The following is a 24815-nucleotide window of genomic DNA, read 5'->3' on the forward strand; positions in this document are numbered from 1 at the left end:
GGGGGAGATCTTCTTGAAAGACTAGACATTGTAAACATAACTACTCTATACTTTTAAAAACAAACAGTAAGAATAGTCATCTATTTATATAACCTGGATTATTAACACAAGAGCTGGACCAAAAATGCAGAATTAATAGTATTGTTTTTATTTTATGTCTATGGCTTTGATTTAATTAAAAATACTAACAATATTACAATAACAGAAAGAAGTCAAAATTTAACAGTGGGATTCTACACCACAACCACACTCTTGAAAAAATGTCAATATTTATAATGACAATATAGTTTAATGCTTATTTTTTGTCATGATTATATTTTTTTAAATAAAAAAAATTGCATCATTTTTGCTACAGCACTGACCTAATGTTGTGAACGCAAGGCTGTAGTTGCACATGTTCAACTGTAGAGGGCACTCAATCTCCCCTTTGTCTTTTTCCAGCCTACTGACAAATAACTAACTACTGTGTAGTGTCCCGTAATTATTGGTTGATTTCATAATTACGGTGGCTGACTGAGACACACGCACAGCAATGTCCAAATACATAAATGACCTAAAAGAAAATACGCACAAACAGCAAAGCACATACATGAGAGAGGTGCTGCAAGTTGACAGAACACAATGGAAGTCAGGCTAGCCAGGCTAACAGGAAATTAGCTGATAGGCTAACAGAAAATGATTAGAAAGCAACACATTTTTATGGTCAAGCGTTAAATAAAGACATAAAAATGTATCTTTTCATTCTGCCAACTTTCTTCTGGGCCTCCCGCTCATGTTTTTAAGGACACGTATCCTGCCGGTCTGGCACCCTTGGTCGTCTGGCTAACTTCCTGCTAGCCTGGCTAGGCTAACTTCCTGGTAGACTGGCCATAGGCTAACTTCCTGTTAGCCTGGCTAGGCAAACTTCCTGGTAGTCTGGGTATAGGCTAACTTCCTAATAGACTGGCTAACGTCCTGTTATTTATTATATGTATATTAACAGAATATGCCGTTTACATCTGCAACGCATCTACACATTGCGTACGTTTTTACATAGCTCAGTCTTGGTGAATAAAGCCGATAGAAACATCCGCATGCTCATGAAGTCTTAATAAGAGTCAGTAATAAAATAACCCCCCAATATATTTCACATATGAAGTATGGTTATTGACCATTTATGCTCATACATTTAAAAAATAATAATTACCACAGCATGTGACGTCGCAGAAGCGCTGTCGTAAACATTTGCGAATAGAGGAAGTGACGTAGGTCTTGCGAATGTGCAGAACCAATTGCTTTTCCGGTACGGATTATGTAATGACAGACTGGCTAACTTCCTGGTAGCCTGGCTAGGCAAACTTCATAGTAGTCTGGCTATAGGCTAAGTTTCTAGTAGACTGGCTAACTTCCTGTTAGCCTGGCTAATGTCCTGGTAGCATGGCTAGCGTCCTGGTAGCCTGGCTTGGCTAATTTCCTGGCAGCCTGGCTATAGATTAACTTCCAAGTAGACAAGCTAACTTCCTGGCTAACTTCCTGATAGCCTGATCAACAACCTGTTAGCCTGGCTAACATCCTGGTAGCCTGGCTAGGCTAACTTCCTGGTAGTCTGGCTTTTCTTCCCATGTGTTTTGGTTTTGGATCATTTCTGTGTTTGGAGTGGGCGCTGATGTTGCACGTTTGCCCCTGTTGGCCATCGTACATAATGCTAACAGCAATGCTAACAACAATACGAATAAGAATGCTAACCGAAGGCAGTGAAAGACAAGTGAGCCATGGATTGATTGACTGTAATCAAGCTTGAGGACATGTGAGGACATTAGAGGTCAAGGGGGTGGGGGGTGGTACAGATGCCTTAAAGAAATGTTGCCCAAACATGAGGCCACCTCCGAGTGGGTGGTCCCTTGGCATCACTGCAGACTGTCCCTTGAATGCGTCCCAGTGACACTCACTGTGTGTACTTTATATTCGTTGAGCAACGACTGGATTCTTTTGCAATGAAAACACGTACAGTCATTGACTTGTATGGACATTATGGAATTTGGAAAAGGACCAGTGGGCTCCATCTTTTCAGATTTTGCAGTTGCGTACATATGACATCAGATATGAGCATGCTATTGGTGGCCCTTAATCTGCTCTCTGGGGGGGGGGGGCACTTTAATAAGCATGCACCGAGTGGGATGTATGGGAAAGTGTGTGGAAACAGAGCCTCTGTATTCAAAGACAGTGGATCTTGACAAAATGATTTCTCAATGGAAGAGGCTCTCATTAGCATAACAATTGTGGGAACTCCATGGCTCTACTTTTTCATAAAGAGGACTGTACAAAAAAAACTATTATGCATCATGCATGAGGGAAAGGGGATGTTAGGATCACCCACATGGGGTAAAAAATATACTGGAGGTGAAACTGTATTGTATAATACATAATATATTGTTCATGCAGCAGTTTCAAACATAATAATGCTCATTTTGAAAGAGTTTTTTATTGAACAATATGTTTATTCTTAAAGTGAGAGTTTCTAATATTTTGTTGAGCCACCAGAGGGTGAAAAGAGACATGGTGGACCCAGTGATGGCCCTTTACAACCGTGACCAATTAAAGTGAATGATAACATATAATCATGCTCGCGGACCGATCACAGCGGCAGTTTGCGGGCGTAATGACTTCAGTTATTACGGTTACGTGACAGCAAATGCTGCGACGTCACTCAAAATGAGCCAATGAAATCGTGTCTTCACTTGCGGAGAAGTGAATGAGAGAACCGTGGTTTGCTGAAAAGTTGACAAAAGCGAACATTTAAAAGTGAACAGAGGGACCAAAATACCGAATGTTCATTCTTCCACAATCCAGTGCCAAACCGCTGTGTCTCATATGCTCTGAAACTGTAGCTCTGGTCAAAAGCGCAAATGTGACGTGACATTACCTGACAGAACACACATCATCCACCCAAGTCTGATGTGAGAGCACGGAAAATAACGTAAGACCGCAATATGAAAAATCCATAAGAGTGATAACGCATTAAGTTATAGCACAGCAATGTGCAAATGAGTGTTCACTAAGGATTGTATGGATATTGGAACAAAACCAAAAAATCTTTGACTGACGCGGGATTTGTGAAGGAGTTCTGCTGCTGAGATTTTACTCAAACATAAACAAACTGTGTGGCAAATTCAGGCACATCCCAATGTCAGCTACAACAACAGCAAGAAAGTCTGAAACTTTAAGAGGGTGAACTGTTTCAGCTTTTCTGTTAAAGAGACACTTATTAAATTGTTATTATTTAATATTTTTTCAGAGAAACCGTTGCAGTTTTATTTCACTGAAAGGTAAGCCTCTCGTGTTCATCTCTGCAAGTCTGCAACGACTTGTTCTCAACTAACTTGTGCTAAGTGTGCGTTCACATAATAGGGGGGCGTTCGACGTCATATTATTCTACTTCTGCTAAAAGATGTAGTCATGCCGGCTGGTGTATTTTCCAAAAAATGAGTGAGTAATTATTACGGAGCGTTATGAGGAGTCCCCAAAAGATTATGACTGCTAAAAGCAATATTGTCGCCGCCAATAGAGCGAGGAAGGACCGTTGACAGAATAATGCTGAGCATGTAATGGGCAAGTTAACACTGACTTATTATACTAACTATACTCTACTAGTCTTTTCGTTTATCAATGCTCAACATTGCACAACTTTGACATTTTAACACTGATCCATTGAGAATATAAATCATTTTGAGCAACAACTGACTTTTTTCATCTTTGAAATATGTCTTCTTGTTGTATCTGGCTGTGACCACTAGATGGCAGCGCTGCCGTGAGTACTCACGCAAGGACAGCTGTGACATTTACGTCTGCTAACATTGGCCTAATTTTTAATATTTCATGTTGCATTTTATTCCTGGTGCTCGTTTGAGCATATCTAGCGTATTTCCTCATCTGAAAATCTTGCTCACAGATGGATAGCATCATCAGGGAATGCTCTTTTCTTCCATTTTTTTTCCTCCGTGTCCCCTCGGGGGCTACGTAGGTTGTAAATAAATGGTGACACGATCTCCAAATTAGCTAAACAGTGAAACAGTAGCACTTTCATAGCCGATTTTTAGATGAAAGCATGGATGAGGTTAGCCTCGTTACCATGGTGATACAGCTGCTTTAAAAAAGAGCTACCTTTGCTGAACAGGCAAGTCTGGCTTCCCACTCAACACAGCTCGCTAACCCACTAAACTCGCTTCGCAGAATACCCCCCTAGTCTGTTTGATGCAATTTAAGGCTAAATGAAGTTCGACCGTTGAACCTTACTCCATTTTACATGAAGACCCCTGGTGTATAATACTGTAGTTCTCTGTGTACTATTACTTACTAGGTTACTTTGTGATGAGTATTTGTTAGGCATTGTTGACACAACACATGTGGCACATTTGTGGCTTTTGGACCACATGGCGATGTTGTTTCACACACAGGAGGTCCTGCTGGGCCCACCTTCATTTGCATACACTTGATTACATTTATTTATATTCATTCACTTATGCTGGATGTATTTGTTTTTACTCACATGCATATTTATTTATTTATATGGATTTACATTTATTTATATTTACGTGCTTCAATATTCATGTATTTGTATGAATTTACTTGATTTACGTACACATGTATCTATTTATCTGTATTTACATGCATATTTATTGATATTTATATACATGCACATGTATCCATTCTTATTTCTTTACCTACACATGTATTCATTTATACTGTGTTTCATACAAGACATATGTATATGTTTACCATATTTATGTTGATTTCAGGGAGGGCTGATATGAGGGAATCATGACGTCATATAAGGTGAGATTACACGTACTGTGCAGGTGAGCAAATCAAGCCCTCCTTTTTCTCCTGCCTGTGACGTTATGCGGCCTGTCGTAACTTCCCCTGAGCTCACTTGTAAACAAACATTCACGTTCCGAGGAAGACATTTTGCATGCTGGTTGTACCAAATGCTCGGCGATGAGAGGGGAAAAAAACCCCATCGAGCACGCAAAAAACCTTATCAGCCACCTGAAATGCCAGCGCCGCGGTGTTTGAAAAGTGCAAAATGTTTGCCAAACACCTCCGTGGCGTCACACCGGCTGCTTGGAGCGTGTGCCCGAATACAGTGCAGCTTGCTGGGTCACGCCAGGTGGCTCCTGCCGCTCTATACTCTGGTTCTCCTGATAGTAGTGATGTGGTAGTAATGTCATGATATTTGATTAGGTACAGTTGGTCAAATCCTAATTTGTTCCAGTCCTTCTTACTTCCTGGTGTGCACAAAATACACTTAAATCAAAGCGCATCTCTAATTTACATTTAGATTCACTTATTAATATTTACTGACGCAGACGGGCAGAACCAGTCAAAAGTTTACAAACAACTTCCCACTGAATTGCATGACAAAGTGCGTGTAAACTTTTGACTGCTACTGTACATGGACATGTAAATTATACAGTTATAAAGTACAATACAATACATTGATACCATGATGTTTTCATGATGAATAGTATCATCTGTGATTAGTTCTTCCTCACGGACTGAACAGTATATTCAGCCATGTTGCCGTATTCTAACAAAAGTTAGAACACTTTCTCAAGGATTACGTTTCGTTACAAAGAAGCAGACCTACTTTTCTGAGTTTGACCAAACTTATGCAAATTTGCAGGACCATAAATGCTGAATCGCAAATGTGTGAGCATCCGCTGTACTTTATTGTAAAATTAGATCAAATGAAACGACCTTACTTTATATTTTAATGTTAAAGATTGTTGTGAAATGTAACGTCAACTATTATGTAATATAACATAAATGCATAAGACTCATTTCTATAATTATGGAAAATGTTTTACTTGGAAATAATGGAAGAACATGACATGCAATCGCAAGGTGCTTTAATGCTGCACCGTAAAATCCATTAGTTAACCTAACTTAAAAAAAAACATGCAAACCGATTGCCTTGAAAAAAGCAAGTAAATGGAACTTAATAGTTGTGGTTGACCACAGTAGATGTTTACGTTTTACTTGGTACAGTCAAGTGAGATTAACTTTTTTTTTTAAAAATAAGTTTGTTCTACTTATTTATCTGAGTTGCGAGTGCTATTGGATTTTACAGTGTGGCACAAATGTCATATAAATGTAATAACTGTGTTAATCATATAGTCAAAGGCTCCTTATATGTTACAAACATGTTGCCATAAATGAATTCATAGTATTGACATTATTATATTTCATTGTATTGTTGTTTTTATTTTGGTACTGTTTGTTTGTTTATTTATTTTTTAAATATATTTTTTGTGTAATTGAAAAAAAAGCAATGTTAAAATTGAAAAACAATATGAAGTATTTGCAATATAATTGCATTAAAGTAATACAAAAAAGAATATTGTATTTTTTTAGGGCCATTGTTAACAAATATGCTATTTGTGTGTTCATGTGTGATAACAATCCATCCATCTATCAATCTTTTATGCCACTTGTCCTTACTGGGGTCACGGGTATGCTGGAGCCTATCCCAGCTGGGGTACACCCTGGACTGGTTGCAGCCAATGGCAGGGCACATATAGACAATCAACCAATCACACTCACATTCATACCTATGGAAACCGGAGTACCAACAGACTCCACACAGAGATGCCCAAACGGAGATTTGAACCCAGATCTTCCCGATCTCCTGACTGTGTGGACAACATGCTAACCACCAGGCGTGACAACAAAAATATTTATTTATACTTTTTTTATAATTATGAATTATTATATAATAGTAGTATATATAATAATATTATAATTCATTAATAATATAATTATTATTTTATTCTTATAATAACTAATTATAATTCCTGTCTTGCAATGTTAAAGAATTGTTAATGTGTCTGATAATGTTAAGAAATTTAGGATCCAGACGGTGATCCGGGGTCACCCTCAAAATGTAATCAGTTCTACCATATCCCATTTCCAACAGTTCCTGAAAATTTAAGCCAAACCCATTCAGAACTTTTCAAGTTATTCTGAACACAAACAAAAAAAACATTCAAACGTAACCTCCATGACGGAGGTAATGAAGTCGGAGGCACCCCAACCTCCCCCACGCTCGTGCTGTGCCTTTAAAAGCCCCTGTCCCGGTTGGAGGCAAGCTCCGCCCCTGGAGACATCAACTTTTTCATGTTCTAAACTTGAATAAAGTCCACAAAGTGAGCAGCAGAGATTTATCCTGCCAGCGATGATCTGCTAACAAGATTCCCTACGCTGAAAAAACAACTTTTTTGGAGGTTTTTTTGCTTATTGTTGGACATTTAGTGTTTTTTTTCTTGTTATTGTGTAAAGTTTGTCCATTGGTTCCAGTTGTGGAATGATTTGCTTTGTTGCTTTGTCAAGAATGCCAGCAAGAAACAACTTTGAACAAACGTCGAGTTTGACTGCAAACTTGCTAGCAAAGTTTTAGTGCGAGTTTAGGATGAGTCGGGACAACTTTTACTGATTGGCTTCGACTTTAGCATTTCCTGCTGCGCCAAAAAGTAAGGAAAAACAAGTTCTGGATTGGAGCAGGTTTGTTTGTTGTTGTTGTTGTTTTTAACTTTTTCTGACTCGCAAAGTTGGAGACACATTTTTTTTCGGGACAATGGATCCGAGCCAGCACAACCCTCCAGCCGGACACCAGATCGTCCACGTCCGGGGCGACTCTGAGACCGACCTGGAGGCTCTGTTCAACGCCGTGATGAACCCCAAGAACACCATCGTGCCCCCCTCCGTGCCCATGAGGATGAGGAAGCTGCCGGACTCCTTCTTCAAGCCGCCGGAACCCAAATCCCACTCCAGACAAGTAAGTCCGGCCTGGGCCGCCTGGTTCCGACCCAGACAGCAGGCCCCGTCCTGTGGGGGTGAAAAAGGGAGGGAGGGAGGGAGTCGTCCCATTTCTCTTGACTTTACAACTTCACTTCTTCAAAGTGACGATGGCACCTGTACGCCACCTAAACTTGTTATTTCAATATGAGGAAATGACGTCATCAAGAATCAGTCATTAATTAATGAGGATGCATCAATCTGCACATAATGTTTCTTCCAACAGCAAAGCATTTACCGTTTTTATCATAAAAGTCCCATTTGCAGCACACAATTCCCAATGTTTTGTCCAATTTCTCTTTCTTTTCCTCCCCCACCCTCATACGACTTTGGTCGACAGTGCGCATGCGTTGACAGAACCCTAACCCCCCACCCCCTTCCAGAGGCCTGCAAGCTTGCCTCCACACGCACAGCCTCCTAACTCCTAATTCCTAACATCTAACAACTTGTAATTACAACATAAAGAACGGTCTCCTTTTTCCACCACATTCTCCAAAAACAAATACAAGCAAGCCCTCACTTTGCTTTTTGTAGCTTGGGATGCAAATGGCCAATGTGTTTCCTCCCCAGGAGGAAAGGAAAGGAAAAAGGAAAATATCATGTCACAAATCACAACATTGACTTACATCAATTGTGCCCCTGCTAAATAATGGCGAAAATAATGTACAGCATTTTACAATGACAATCGAACACCCAAAGTCACGCAGGACCCGTTGTGAAGCCCCAATCCCCCACAGGCCTAATTATTGGACTCCAGCATCACTTTTAAAGTGCTTAAAAGTAGGAGTGTCACAAGGTCTTGTGTTACAAGATATCGCAAGATTAAAACGTGACAGGAGTTCATGTTCAAGATTCAAGAGAGTTTTATTGTCATGTGCATAGTACAACAGCAGTTATACCATGCAATGAAAATCTTATTCTGTTCATTCTCCCAAGAAAAGAAAGAAAACAAATGAAAGAATAAGAACATAAGAAACATAAACACATAAACATATATACCAATAAATTAAGCAACAACAACAGAAGAGACATTAATACAAGTAAACAATACAAATAAATAAATAAATAAATAAAGTGCTATGAGTGTGTGCGTGTGTTGCGTGCGGCGTGTGCGAGTGCTTCGTTGAGGAGCCTGATGGCCTGTGGGTAAAAGCTGTTTGCCAGCCTTGTGGTCCTGGACTTCAAACTCCTGTAGCGTCTGCCTGACGGTAGGAGTTGTTCAGAGAAAAACTGTCTTGTGGGGACAATAATAAATAAATAAATGAATCACACAATAATAACAAATGAACAAATGAACTGGATAAGTAATACAGTATATTGCCACGTGCATGCGTGCATTGGTTTCAGCACCATGGCGCGTTTGTTCCATTGAAAAACAACAGGAATGGAGTGAGCCCTTTTGTCAGTCATATCGTCTCTTGGTCTCGGTGGGTGGAGGCGGGGTCACTAGCATACACACAGAGTGCAGAAGAGTGTGACGTAGTAGAAATAAAATTAGTAGATTGCAATATACTGTCATATTTTTTACAATATTTTTTCATTGTACTTTTCTTAAAAGTAATGTTAAAGTCTCGTTCTCGTAGAGCCCATCTCGTGTGTCTCATGACACCCCTACCAAAAGGGTACCAAACCATAAAACTCTTTGAAGGAACCACCCCACTGACCAGACAACAGACCCCAAACGACTACCAAGTGGCACGGTTCGTTTGGGTTCAGTTTGCTACCGCCAACTCAAGGGGTTCCACTCTTCAGCGGTGGTACACCTCGGTATGCTTATATAGAGAGGCGCTAAACACACTTCCTGTCAATTGGGTGGTAAGGAACCTTGAGAGCAAATGAAGACGCAAGCCAAACCAATCTGTACCGTAGCAACCCAAACTGAACTGTACTGCTAACGATGTACTTGGGCTGTTTGAGTTCAATAATTAATAATCAATCAATATAAATGTTTACATTGAGAAAACCTTATCATACCTTCAAAGTGACCCATCTCGTTTTTGTCCGTCCGTCGCAGGCAAGCACGGACGCAGGCTCTGGCGGCACACTCACCCCCCACCACGTCCGCGCCCACTCGTCTCCAGCGTCCCTGCAGATGGGCGCCGTCTCCGGAGGTTCCCTGTCCGGCATGGCTCCGGCGGGCGCCTCCCCGCAGCACCTGCGGCAGTCGTCGTACGAGATCCCCGACGACGTGCCTCTGCCCCCGGGTTGGGAGATGGCCAAGACCCCCTCGGGCCAGAGATACTTCCTCAAGTAAGAGCGTCACTCTCCTCACTGGCTTTGGAAATACCTGAGATGACAACTTAGATCTTTAGCATTTGTCACTTCCAGGATGTTTTATGTCTGTTGTGGCGGCCCCTATGCTTTGTGTTGAAAATGTTTTGTAAGACATGCTAGCATACATGTTATACACATATCCTAAAGTTTTATCATCATTAGACAAATGATTATGATTAATTATGGACAATTAGTTGCTAAGTCCCGCCCACTTGATGGCACGCAATGTTTTTCAACCAATCATGCATGTGCGTACCAAATTTGGTGTGTACCAAATGTTGCAGTGATCGGGCTAAACGCTAAAGTTACAGTGGGTGTTTTTTAGAGCTGTGTGAGAAATTTCAAGTCAATCAATGAGGTCAAACTGTAATAACAGCACCACCATGTGGTGTGTTTGTCATAAAAGTAACATAGTAGGGTGCATGCTTTCATACTTGTTCACCCTTTTGTGTGCAGTGCTTCAGGAGTAGAAGAGTTAGACTATGAGGTGTCCTCGTGACTGATTGATTATGTCTTTCTAGCTAATGCATCTTTCGCTGCTAAACTGCTATGTGATACGCTTGTATTGACCCAACAAAACCAAGTAAGGCAAGTTTTGGATTTGTGTGCACTGTTGCTGTACATGACGTGGACAGTCCACTTGCAGTCCTGCTGCACAATGCAGCACAATGGCCTCAATTGCAGCTTATTACATTTGCTGGCGAACAAGACCAGGCTTCAGTGGGCCGCGTGTAGCGTTCCTCAGGTTTCGCTGGGAAACAAAAGGTCCACTGTGGCCTCAGCAGACATCTCTGCAAACTTCATCTGCAAAGCTGAACATCTCCAAGCTCCACAAAGTGAAGCCAGGTAGCACCAAAGTTGGGCTTCAAGCCTCTCGGTGGACATTTAGATTAGGGGTGTCCAAAGGTTATTCCAGTGAGGGCCACATAGTGAAAAATGAATATTTTGATATACTTTGATATTTTGTAAAGATATGCTAAGAAGCTCATACATATTCCAAGAAAAAAGTGCATCTCAGCTTTGTCTTATCGGTGAAAAGGCCTATTATTAATATCCACTTCACTCTTTGTTGTTTGTATTATGTTCCACATATTTCGACTTTCTTCATAAATCTTCAGAAATTTTCTTCATGTGATTTTTGGCATTATTCCCACAATAAAACCACAACTTAGTTTTCCAAAAATTACAACTTTATTTTCTTTTGTTTGTTTCAACTTAAAAAAACAACATTTTTTTCAACTGAATGCTACTAAAGTGAGATTATTTTCCTCATTAGATTTTTTTCCTCATAAGATTGTGAGTTTATTCTTATTATTCTATAAATAGCTACCTTTTTCCTCGTTAGAATCTGACTTTTTCTTTTAATGTTTTTACTTTATTCTCGTAAAATTACAGCTGTAAAAAAATTGTTTTAAAAAATTTTCCAACTATTTTAACTTTCTTCTTGAAAATTTTCTTCTTGTAATAATAACTTTATTCCCGTAATAGTTTTCCTTCATTCTTGTGACATTATAACTTTTCACCAATGTAATTTTCCCAAAATTTTGTCATAATATTATGACTTAAAAAACATTTATTTCTAATGCTTCAACTCTATGCTACTAAAATGACATTTTTCCACATATTACAAGTTTATTCTCATAAAATTGCAACTTTTTTTCTTGTTAAAATATGACTTTTTTTTAAATTTTTTAAATTTCCCAACTATTTAAACTTTCTTTTTGTACATTTTGTTCTTGTAATTATGACTGTATTGCCATAATATTTTGAATCCATTCCTGTAACATAACTTTATACACAACCTAATTTTCCCCAAATTAAAACTTTATTCGTTGTTTTGTTTGCTTTTCATTGTTATTAAATTCTTTAAAATTTAAACTTTAAGCTGCTATTTTTCTTCATAATATTACAACATTGTCATAAAATTAAGACTTTTAGAATACAACTTTTTTCTCCTAATATTTTCACAGATTTTTCCATTTTTGCGTTTTTTTTTTTTTTTTGTTAAATGATATTTTTAGAATCTGCTGCAAAAAAAAACAGTCGCAGGCTGCAAATGGCCCCTGGGCCGGACTTTGGACACCGTTGGTTTAGACTGATTTAGGTTATTAGTTATTAGTTATTATTAATTGAATAATTCGTTAGTTATTAATTTATTTCAAAGGTCCGACGTAAGGCACACCCAAATGTGGCGCTGTAAACAGACACACAGATGGAACCACGTGACACACCAAACTATAGAAGAAGAAAGCAGTGTAGTGTATCAACAGTGACTTACCCCCCCCCCACCTCACTTTGTTCTGTGAGCGGAGTTCTGGTCGGATTTAGGTGGGCGGGAAAGCAGTTGCGGTTAGTTGCTGGGGTCACTTAAGTAAAGAGTTTGGCTTCTGAAAACAATATGCGTTCAAAAGAGTAACACATTTGCATCACAAAACCGAGCAGACCTTATTTCCTCTCCATTCATATCACTACACACTCTCGCTTGTCCATTGTTGTGTGTGTGTGTGTGTGTGTTCCACAGTGTTTACATGCGCGGATGGAGATTGCTGCGACTCTTCATCTGTGCATGTACCACACACTGCAATATTGTGCCATAACCAAGGCAAAAATCTTCATGGGAAAACCAAATCGTATGAAAAGTGGAGATTTGACTGTACTGCTTTCAGCTCCTGAAAGGGGTCGCCGCTTTAGCAGCAGTAACCTACCGCTTAGACGTTATTACATAACAACTCTGGAACAGCTCATTTTGACGCCGGAGGTCGGCCTTATTCTGTCTTTGGTGCAAAAAAAAAAAAGAAGTTCACTTTAACAAACACAATTGATTTACTTGGCATTAAAAAAGAGATTGTGATGGCAGATGTTGGAAGGTTTCACATCTGGATGACATCTGCAGCATTTCAAAGGACCGTGTGTGTGTGTATGTGTGTGTGTGTGTGTGTGTGTGTGTGTGTGTGTGTGTGTGTGTACGTTTAGCAGACTCTTCCAGGATCAATGGCGTTATTAAGAAAGGGACAATTATGCAATTTGGTGAGAAAAATGAAGGGTTTAGTTGAGTAAAAGCCAGTCTTGTTTTTGACGTGTTACAATCATCAAGAAAGACAAAAATGTAACTCCCAAGTGGAGCCAAAATAAGGTTTGCTAAAGTAAAAGACAAAAACAGGAATGTTTCTTTGGGTGCATGTCTGATGTGGGCTTGTAGGAGGTTTTATCCGGCCAAAAATGTCACGCAAGTGAAGGAAAAGCGCCGACATTCGATCTGCAGCACAGACGGCCTTCGGCAGAGCTGCTGGAAAAGACACTCCCCTATTTATAAACACGCCGAGTCTGACACAGAAGTGTTGAGGCGAAGCCCGGTGAGGGAGTGTTTGGTGGACGGACAGGCGGGGGCTGGGATGATCGGGGTGACAGGCGGTTCGGCGGAGGCTCGCATTTCATTCAGTTGTCCTGACGGCCATATCAATCCCCGCTTGAATGCTGTAGTCAGGAATTTCCTCCTCAGTTGTTTATTAGCACACTTTAGGATGATGGCAAGAAGGCGGGGGTTGGGGGAGGGTGATGGGTCTCTGAGTCATCACAAGCCCACGGATGCCGATGTCCCACTCCCGTTAAGAATCAGGCAGGGCCGCGGCATGTGATGGGTCCTCTTTTGTGTTGGCGGGAGTTAAATGGCAGCCATGTGGAGACCAGCAGAAGAGCGACTCGGGCCCTCCCTTTGTCCCGGCGCTGAAACAGTGATCTTTATTCAGACCGCAGGCTCATGTGAGCCTTCCTAAAATAGAAAAAATGGCTGACATGAAGTTTGAAGATGGCGCTCAGGAGCTCCCCTTGGAGGCACTGGTGTAAATCCAAGAGGTGTTGCCTCATTTGTCTATTACGTAGTGTACAACTCCCATGAAACTTTGTGCTAGGTAGTGATCGCTTTTTTCAAAACACCATTTCCGTAACACTTTCACTTTCTGAGATCTAACAATGCTTGCTTCCATATGACCACAATCTTTGTTCGCTGGGCTGATGAAAAAAGTTGCATGGAGTGTGGCCTCCAGAGTGAAAACAGTGGTTGGATGAATCATGAGGAGGCTGATTCCAAAAGCAATTATGATGCAGATAGAGTTGCACAACTGCTGCATGAGAAACACATTTCAATGTAAAGACTGCCCCAACGTCAACACAGTATGTTGACCTTTCCCCCTCTTTCTTCCAGCACTCCACTGTGGCCTTTGATTTACGACAGCGGGAAGGTTGGGTCACCTTGCTTGGTGCTGGTTGGCTAGCTGGGTGGGGGGCTCGGGAGTTGGGGGTGTCGTGGCCGTGTCATAAACTAATGAAGGTTTCTAATTTAGGAGCTATCCACATGGAAAGATTTTCAGGTCAAAAGGGTAAAGTATTTTATGGTTTCAGCCTTTCATCCACACGGAAACGGCCTTCTGGGTGACCTGAAACGCAATTTTTTGAAAACAGCTTCCAGAAAGGGAAAATCTGAAACCCCCGACTTGTCGTTTCTGTGTAGACAAGCAACCCACTTCTTTTGGAAAACGATGACATCACCAACCTGTCGCCGTCACGTGACCAGAAGTGAGTTTTGACGACAAGCCAACATAATATCGGAATATTTATGGACTGGCATGACTCACCCTGGTCCACATTATCCTGATGTTTTGTTGTCTCATTCTCCAAAATGACTCGCACAAGTAATTCCACTTTGTCGTAAACCTAGATGAGCCTCGGAAAGTGCAAGACGACGGATTTATGCGCATGCGTTCTTTCCTTCTTCTATAGTTTGGTGTGGAACGTGGTTCCGTCTGTGTGTCTGTTTACAGCGCCACACATAGGTGTGCGTTGTGTATCGCATCCTTTTCACCCAGTGACCCTTCCCCGTCTGGATGCGACCATTTACTAATCCCACACGTTGTGGATGCAAAGGTTTCTGTGTGGACAGAGCCTCAGACACACCGGCCAACTAGGAGGGGTAATCACTGTTTCTGCGCGCTTATTAAATGCAGCTTTCAATGAGCTTTTAGTCTGTGGGAAGTCAGCCCTAAGCTGGGGTGGGCTCTGGTGGGGGTAGTTATTGTCCGCCCTCAGGGGCAGGTAGAGCCATGTGTTGATGGACACTTTTGTCTTTTCCCAATTGGATTCGAACCACTTTGGAAGGGGCTACTTTTTCCCGCGTCCACAAAGGGTAGCTTGCTTTTTGTTAGACGTCACTAAACAATCCAAGATTAGGCTGTATGCTGCTAAGAGGAGATCACTACTGACCTTTTGTTTTAGGATGTTGATGAGTCTCGTATTTGTGCACATAAAAATACAGACAGCTTGATGGCTGGATTTCAGCGCAGGCTGGTTTGACCCTGTAGCTTCTCGAGGCACAAATGGTGCTCAGGGAAGACGGCGTTGTGGTCCATGTGTGAAGAGCTCATTTGGAGTAACTTTGTGTTTGACAAACTTTTGCTTTATTGACCACACACAGACAAGACCCTTCCTGTTCCACTGGAGGCCTGTCAGCTCAGTACACAAATGGGACTGTGAGAAAGTGGAGGCTTGTGTTGACCAAAGTCTTGATGTAACACCTCCATCTCAGACATCAATGCCTCCACTGTCACTGCTGCCATCTTTGCAGGGATGCACGGGGTTCATGCAGGTGGGATCACGGGTTAAACTCACGCTAAGAGCTTCACTTTTGTCAGTAGAGCTGAAACCTTGCATGTCAACCACAATTGCTTCCAGAAGTTGTTCAATTCAGTTACAAGTTCAGTCATAAAAAACAATGGGATCTGTTACAGTGGTCAAAAAACTAGCAAGATGATATGGCCTGCGCTGGACAGGCACAGACGCAGCTATTTGTAGTTTCACTGTTCTACCACGAGGTCTTGTGTGTATGCACGGTAAGAGTTGTGCATAAATGTATGCATTTTTCTACGCACAAATACAAGTGGATAAATCCCATACTTTGCGTTGGAATGTTCTTACGCATGCTCTAACCACACATCTCTGCAGTGGTTTGCGTTGCAAGGTGTCAGAAAGAGGCGAAAATGTTGATTGCTCTTTTCCAACGTCAAAGCTGATGTGTGTGACTATCTTGTTTTGCCTAAACACAAAGATAACAGGTCTGCTTTCATGGATGACTAAGGAAATGTAAAAAATAGCCACATTTGACAGACTGAAATCAGGATATTTTTAAATGAAACAATTCATTGTTCACCAAAATAGCTGTCGATTAACTGGATAATCGATTAATCGTTGCAGCTCTACTGGGACCATGATAAATAAATGAATTCATCACACAGTAAATGAAAAGGAACTGGATCATTTTGCCATTCTTAATATATTGCAATGTGCATATGTTCCATAAAACAAAGGCATTAACAAAACTTGTTAACTCAGTCAGACATGTCTGAAATTGACATGGATTGATCAGAAGTTGCTATATTTATTGTTTATTATTCAGCAATATGTGTCATGTGTACGTGCTTAAGTGATCTGTAAGACTTATTAGTTTTTAGTACCAACTCTTCTACAACTTTCAATTTTTTCTTAATTGCTTTATGCTTTTTTGTTTTATTTTTCCAGTTTTATATTTTGTTTCTACAATGTGCCGTTCACAGGCCCATAAAAATGCGGTCCACAAATGGCCCGCAGGCCACACTTTGGACATCCCTGGTTTACATATTACACAGGGAGGGGGGAGTGTTAACAAATGAGTGTGTCCATGCTGTGTTTTTGTAGCACTATCACTAAATGACCCCTGCTACAGGCAAAGGCTGGATGCAGGCATCCACAGCGGTGCACACGCACTGGGTTGACGAGGTGCGCTCCAGTGGTAAGCCTCTCGTGGGCGCTTGTTGGTTACACAGTAAATGCATGACAAAAGAAACCGGCTTTCTCTTTTAATGCACGCCACACTCAAATTCGGAACGGAGTTACGATGCATACAAAAAAAAGTCTTTCGCGCATGAGTGGGACAGCACTGACGTCACAGAGAGCAGTCATCTTTCCTGCAACGCTCCACTATCTCTGATAACATAGCTAGTTAGCTACAAGTGCATCTTGTCCGGCTGAGAAGTCGCGAACCCTGCCGATGTGAACAAAGAAAAGTTGTAGATTTACATACAGATGCGCAAAAATTTTACTCTAGTTTGATTCACTTTGTATGGACTTATTCCAGGAGCTAAATGCAAATGAAAGGGTTGAAAAACGTATTCGCACAAGTGCTCCCTTTTCATTTTCTCTACTCGCACAGCCTTATTTCTAGGCGCCTATGCGAGTGAAATGCTCGCACTGTACAGCCCTGACACACAGACACAATACAAACAGACTCGCTGGCTCGAGTCTGTCGGATAATGACGAGCTATACTCGTTTAATGCAAAAATGCATTATCCGTAACGGATGCTCTACAACGAGTATTCGGCTCATCCCGAGTTTTCAGGCCAAAACGTTTCAGCCTCTCGTACACACGGGAACGCTGTTCTGGGTGATCTGAAACAATCTTTTTTGAAAACAGCTTCCAGAGTGGGGAAATCTGAAAACACTGTCTTGGCATTGCCGTGTTAACAAGGCAATACGAGAACGATGACGTCACCGACCCACCGCCGCCGTCACTTGACCAGAAGTGAGCTTTGATGACAAGCCAACATAATATCTGAATATTTCGATGGACTCACTCATGACTCACCTCAGTCGACATTCTCCTGATATTTTGTTGTCTTATACTCCATAATGACTCGTAGAAGGAATTCTACTGCTCAACGACGGACTCATGCCCATTCGTTCTTTCTTCTCCTTTGTTTTGGAGTGTCACGTGGTTCCATCTGCGTGCCTGTTCACAGCGGCACATGTTGGTGTGCCTTTTGTAATACATCGTTTTCACTCAGCGATGCATTGCCGTCTGGATGCAACTATTTACTAATCTGGCACAGTATGGACGCAATTTTTTTTCAACCCACCAAGAAAAAAAATCCCATGAACGTTCCCGTGTGGACATTGACATGGTCTCTTTGTCTCGGTGGATGGAGGCGGGGCCGCTAGCATACACACAGACTGCAGAAGAGTGTAGCCTCGGGAGGAGTTTGTGTCATAACTTAACTTATGACACAAAACAAAAAGCTGCGTTTCACCGGTCCTCACGCAAACGCTGAAGCTGGAGTTTTTGAAAATCTCCACTTTGGCCGGAGTCTTCCAAAAGCTAAATATCCATATTGGTGTGGACATGGCCTGAGATAATCATCACATAAACATTCCATCTGATGATTTATGCTTTTACAATTCTTAGTTTTTGACTTTTATTTTCATGATTATCATTTTCACCTTCTTCGTGAAAGGTAAAAAAAAAAAAAGCACTAAACAAGCTCAGCTGATGCTTAGCTGCTCTGACTCGTCTTGTCTCTTGACTTTTGGGATTGTTGTTTGACTTCTGGACCTTTATTTCTTTGGGAGTTCTTGAACTGTTTCAAGGATAGCTTTAATATTAAAGATGGATCATGTACCAGTTATTCTCTAATGTGTAAGAAACATCATTCATTCATTCATTCATTCATTCAAAAGCAATCCAAAATTCTGTGTTGATGTTCTCCAAGCAGCGAATGCTTTTAAGAAGTGCTTAACTCCATGTGAGTGTTGGAATGAAAACAGTGGAAGAGGTACCACCACTCCGGCAGTGGTCTTTAACTGCGTCTTGTCGCTGCAAACGCCCCTTCAAAGGGAAGCTTCAAGCTACAATGGGGTCATGAAGGTTGCCCCAATAATCTCTCTTGATGATGTCCTGCTGATAGAGAGGCAAACAGGCATCCCCGCTCCACCACAGCCGAGGTGGTCATCCTCATCTTAGAGGCCTGATTACATCTGGCCCCCCTCGGTGCGATCTTTAGTCACTGGCTTCAAGCGCATTCTGAGCATGTACACCCCCAGAGGGGGAGCTCCTTAGGACACCTTAGGACCTGATTCAAAAGTCATCTATGGGGGTATCAATTGTCTGGCTGGTCTGATGTTTGTTAAGTCATTCTGAGATGTTTCAGACTATAAACCCGCTTATTTTTAGCAGGATGGGGGCCGTGCTTACAACAGTGTTTCATATAGATCCCCGATGTTTTGTTCCGTGACCATGACTGAATAGCAAAAATCCACCAGTAATTGATATGTTCATAAAAATGTTTTGGACAAACAGCTCGCTCCTCCCCCTCCAAACTCTCCCGCTAGCTTGATGTTGACGTTCTCCGATTCTGGGTCAACATTTGCAATAAAAGTGAGTGTTGTAATTATTAGATTAGATTCATTTCCAGAACCCTGCCCTTCTCTCTACAATTGCCATGGTTCACTCGTGACACAATCCAGATTTAATCCCTAAATATGCCTCACACGCTTATACATATTTCCAGTATAAGATGTATAGCTACACTTATTAAACATATTTCCAGGATAAAACGTATACTTACTCACCACTAATCAATGATAACATAAAATGATCCATGAACACATGAAATGGGAGTCACGATGTAGACATTATATGCAAGTTTCACTTTTGCGTCTCACAGCACACAACTATGGTTCGTTCAAGGGCTGCTGAACAAAGTGCCAAATCTCAACTCTTGAGGAAAAAACATTATGTATTATTATCATAAATGTACAAATTGTGGGCTTTTCTAACAGTGGTACATTTTACTGGTGTTATCACGTATTTATAAATTATTAACAATTTATGGTGAATGAGGATGTTTTTTCTGTATAAAAAAGTGTGTATATACACACACACACACACACACACACACATATACATACACACACACATAAATATACAGTATATATACATACATATATACATATCTACATACACACACACACATACAGTATATATATATACATATACACACACATATATACATATATACATAAAAACATATGCACAAATATACAAAACACATACATACATATACATACATACACATATACATATATACAGTATACATATACAGTACATACATATACATACATACAGGTATATATACACATACATACTGTATATACATACATATATACTGTACATATGTACATGTACATACATATACTGTATATACATATATACATATACACACACATATATGAATATATACATACATACGTATATATATACACACACACATACATATACACACATATATATGTATTTATATATACACACACACATATATAGACACATACATACACATATATACACATATATATATATATACACACATACATATACACAGACATATATGTATATATACACATATACATACACACACACATATATATGTATGTGTATATATATATATATATATATATATACACACACATACATACATAGATACATACATACATACATACACACACATATATGTATAAACACATACAGTACATATGAAAAATTGCTGGAATTTGCATTTTGCACATTTGGATCTTAATGAGGTTTTAAGTAGAGCTACAATATGCAGAAACAAGAAGGGAGGGTGAGACAAAAAGCACTTTGAAAAAGTCATTTATTGAAACAACAATTAAACTGAAATAGGCTGTTTATCAGCTGATCAAAAGTTTAAGACCATCGCTCAAAAAATGCTTGATGCGAGTGTTTCCAGGAGGCTAGTGGGAACATTGCTCCAAGTAGTGAAGATGGCTTCACCAAGGGCATCAACTGTCTGGAACTGATGGCCATTTTTATAAACTTCCCTTGCCATCCATCCCCAAATGTTCTCTATGGGATTTAAATGAGGGGAACATGCAAGATGGTCCAAAAGAGTGATGTTATTCTCCCTGAAGAAGTCCTTGGTCAAGCGAGCATTGTGAACTGTAGCGTTGTCCTGTTGAAAAACCCAGCTGTTACCACACAGACGAGGGCCCTCAGTCATGAGGGATGCCCGCTGCAACATCTGCACGAAGCTCCAGTGTTCCACTGAATGAAAAAGCACCCCAGATCATGATGGACCCCCCTCCAATGTGCAAAAACATCTCAGGTGGGATCTCCTTGTCATGCCAGTAACGTTGGAAGCCATCAGGACCATCAGTGTTACATTTTTTCTCATCAGAGAATAAATCCTTTTTCCACCTTTCAATGTCCCATATTTGACGCTCCCTGGCAAAGTCTAAACGGGCAGTTTTGTCTTTGAATTCCGAGGTCTTTGAATTCCTTTTTTGTTTTTTAAACCTTTTTCCCGCAGATGGATGCCGTCTGATGGTTATTGTGCTGCAGTCGGCACCAGTAAGGGCCTTAATTTGGGTGGAAGACCGCCCTGTGTCTTGATGGACAGCCAATCGCATCCTCCGGCTCAGTGCAGTTGTGATTTTTTTGGGTCTACCGCTTGACTTTTTTGTTCCATAATGGTCAGGATCTTTCAAAAAAACTTAGCATGACTGTGTTACTGCACCCAACCTCAGCAGCAATGGCTCGCTGCGAGAGGCCTTGCTTATGCAGCTCCACAATCCCGCCACGTTCAAAAAGAGAAAGCTTCTTAGCTTTACCATCAGGAGGGCATGCCAGTGTGAATGCCTGACAGAAAATGACAATTATGTGCACAATTTTGGCTTTTATAGCCTGCGGTCTTAAACTTTTGATCAGGTGAAAAACAACCTATTTCAGTTTGTTTGTTTCTCGGCTGCTATTTTGCTATGAACTGCAAGCTAAAATTTAGGTCACGAGCTCCTAGTTACGGGCAGGCATAGGACAGCTATTTGGGGGTTTCTGTCAACGTGACAAAGTGGAAGTGAGAGAGGGCACGTAGCGCTCTGAGATGGTAGTCAAGGCTCGTGAGGGAATTTATTAGCATCATGATTGTTCATTAGCGACTCATTAGCGTTTGTGCTTGAACTGCTGTTTTTGTCAAAGATGACAGAATAAAGTTGCTTGTTGAAAGACCCGCAGTGTCATATTTCCACATCGTTGAAGTGGCCAGACTAAGAGTTCTGCAAACTACTGACTGTTTTTGAGCACTTTTTTTGTAAGTTGTAAATGGTAATTTTTCCAACACGCTGCTATCATTTCATGTAGTTGTTGGGTGTTTATTTAAAGCTTTATTTGTAATGTTAGTCATATTTATATTTAGTGAGATGATTTTCTGGAAGAGAATGATATGTGAGTGATGGACAGTTTACCTTACCAATGTCTACTCGTACATTTTGTTTATTTTTCATACATTGAGCTCCATTTTGCATTTGAGCTCTTTTTTTTAAAAAAAAACATAATGTTTAAAAAACAAAAAATTGCATAAACCAAACATACAATATTATCCATATCTATTTAAAAAAAACTTTTTAAACATGAAAACAGTCAATATGTAAAATCGTTCGTAGCTCTTCTGAGTAATGACATTTTCAATCATTGGTAGAATTATTTGTATTTTTCCACTGGGATTTTGGACCATTTATCTTTTGTGTAGATGTCCAAGTCCTTGAGGTTGGAACGTTTCATGTCTTTGTTTCTCTCCACAAACTCAGTGGTTATGAATCATTTCTCATGCATGGACATTGATAATGCTTTTCCAAAGTTAGGCCATAGTTTTTTAGGCCTTAATGATTGTGCTTGGACTTGATACAACTACCTGATATCACCTTCCATGTTGTAGCCACTATTCTTTTTAACTGTTACTTTCGGAAAGCAAAAACACCAAAAAAAAACCCTGTAATTTCACGTTGTCAGCTCTATAATTTCCGCAAAGTCAAGCTTGGACGAAAACAGTCCCCAGTGCTCCTCCTCCTGCTCAACAAGACATTATAAATAACACGCGCACAATAAACGCCACCTTGATAAGTGGGCCATCCGTCAAGGACATGTCAGGACTTTGGGTGTATCAAGACTTGTTTCTCAGCAGTGGATGACGGCTTAACGTCCACTCATGTTGGAGCCGTTCCCAAGCCGGTATTCCCTAAAATGAATAATACGGGGGGTCCATGTGTGAAGAATCATGACTTGCTGTTGCTTGGTCCACAACAAACAGTCCTTTGAGTGCCCAGAAATAGCACAAGCCCATCTCATCCGCTGGCTTACATATGATTAGCGTTGTATGCGTAACATTTCCACTGAAAAAAACAGACAGGAGTAAGTTTCCATTGATGCTCAGCTTCTCGCTCACTTTTCTCATACATGTTGTTAGCTACCAAGCTAACCTGCAAAGACGTGTTAGAAAGCTACAAAAATGTTACGTCTTGGCATGCTGGTGTCGTGGCGATGACCTAAGTATGCAGAGACAGGACGAGGGTTGGGCATCGTTTGAATTTGAGCGGTTCTCGATTCTTCTCAAAGGTTGGGTCATAAACGTTTGGCATGGTTTAATGAGGGCACTAACCAAAGTTCTTGGATGAAATGTCTGAATCTCTCCATGAGTTTTATGTTTATTATATGAACTTTTTATGAATTACTTAACTATGAATTTCTTCCAGGGCTATTATCAACCAGTGTATAAATATCAAACAATTGAACTTTAACATAAATATTTAGAAGTCTCTTTACATAGGAGCACACGTTCACATATGATTTTTATTTTTTAAAACCTCATGAAAAACAATGACACATATCCTGTCGTTTATGTTTTGGAGAGTGTCTTATGATGCAGAATAGACAAAGTGTAACTTAATCATGTTACTGAGTTCCTACTAACCTGCGTGCAGAATATCAAACAAGTGAATGAAGTAACACATAACGCAGGGTCTGATCAACTTCCTGGCTAAGGGTATTCAAAGTTAGCTTGAATCTTAACTGTTAGCTTGAGTCCATTCAAGCTAAGGCCTACTTTCATAGCAACTTTCACTTGAATTTGAGTTAGCTTCAATGTTTCAAGCTAATAACAACTTCAGTCTTCATTTCAACTGTTAATTGAAATTTGTCAGTCAGGGAACTGTTATGATGGCAACTTTAGCCAGAATCTTAGCTGCTAGCTTGGTTTTGTTCAAGCTAAGAACCTGTGAATATTTTCAGTCATCCGTCATTGCATTCTCAGGGCATCGCAACTAGACTGTGCAGGTTGACTCACACAGCCTTCATAAGTCCATGCTCAGAGACTAGATAGGAAATTTATAGTATTATATCTACCTATTTAAGACTAGATAGGACAGCTCAAGTCCTCTATCTAAATATCAAAGACTACACACTGTAGTTTATTATCTACCTCTCAAAGACCAGGTAGGACACCTCTAGTATACTACCTATAAAAGACTAGAAAGGACAGCAATAGTCCCCATCTATCAAACTATCACAGACCAGATAGACATCTCTAGTGTCATATCTACCTATCTAAGACTAGATAGGACAGCTCTAGTCCCATATCTAAATATCAAAGACTACACACTCTAGTTTATTATCTACCTATCAAAGACTAGGTAGGACAACAATAGTCTACTACCTATCAAATACTAGATAGGACAACTTTAGTCCCTTCTCAACATATCTAAGACTAGATAAGACAGCTCCAGTCTCCTATCTACTTATCAAAGAGTAGCTAGAACAGTTCTTGTCTCATATCTACTTATCAAAGACTAGATAGGACAGCTCTAGTCTCATATCTATCAGAGACTAGATAGGACAGCTGTAGTCTCCTATCTACCTATCAAAGACTAGAAAAAACAGCTCTAGTCCCCTATCAACCTATCAGGGACTAGATAGGAAAACTCTAGTCCTCTACCTACGTATCCGAGACTACTGTAGACAGGACATCTGTAGTCTCCTATCTAGTCACTGAGCATGTATGAAGTG

General features: G+C 40.4%; 1 protein-coding gene across 2 annotated transcripts in view; it reads left to right on the forward strand.

Annotated features, from left to right (window-relative positions):
* Window positions 1-7141: 7141 nt before the first annotated feature.
* yap1 (Yes1 associated transcriptional regulator) overlaps window positions 7142-24815 on the forward strand; it is a 45893-nt gene continuing 28219 nt past the window's right edge. The window contains exons 1-3 of one of the 2 annotated variants that reach the window (XM_054795162.1): window positions 7142-7508; window positions 7587-7813; window positions 9848-10083. In XM_054795162.1, coding sequence (XP_054651137.1) covers window positions 7613-7813; window positions 9848-10083 — 437 coding nt within the window. In that variant the 5' untranslated portion in view covers window positions 7142-7508; window positions 7587-7612. Of the gene's footprint in view, window positions 7814-9847; window positions 10084-24815 lie in introns of both variants that reach the window. The other variant, XM_054795161.1, reaches the window with a different exon arrangement.

This window comes from Dunckerocampus dactyliophorus, chromosome 12, assembly GCF_027744805.1.
Source record: "Dunckerocampus dactyliophorus isolate RoL2022-P2 chromosome 12, RoL_Ddac_1.1, whole genome shotgun sequence".
Taxonomy (NCBI): Eukaryota; Metazoa; Chordata; class Actinopteri; order Syngnathiformes; family Syngnathidae; genus Dunckerocampus; species Dunckerocampus dactyliophorus.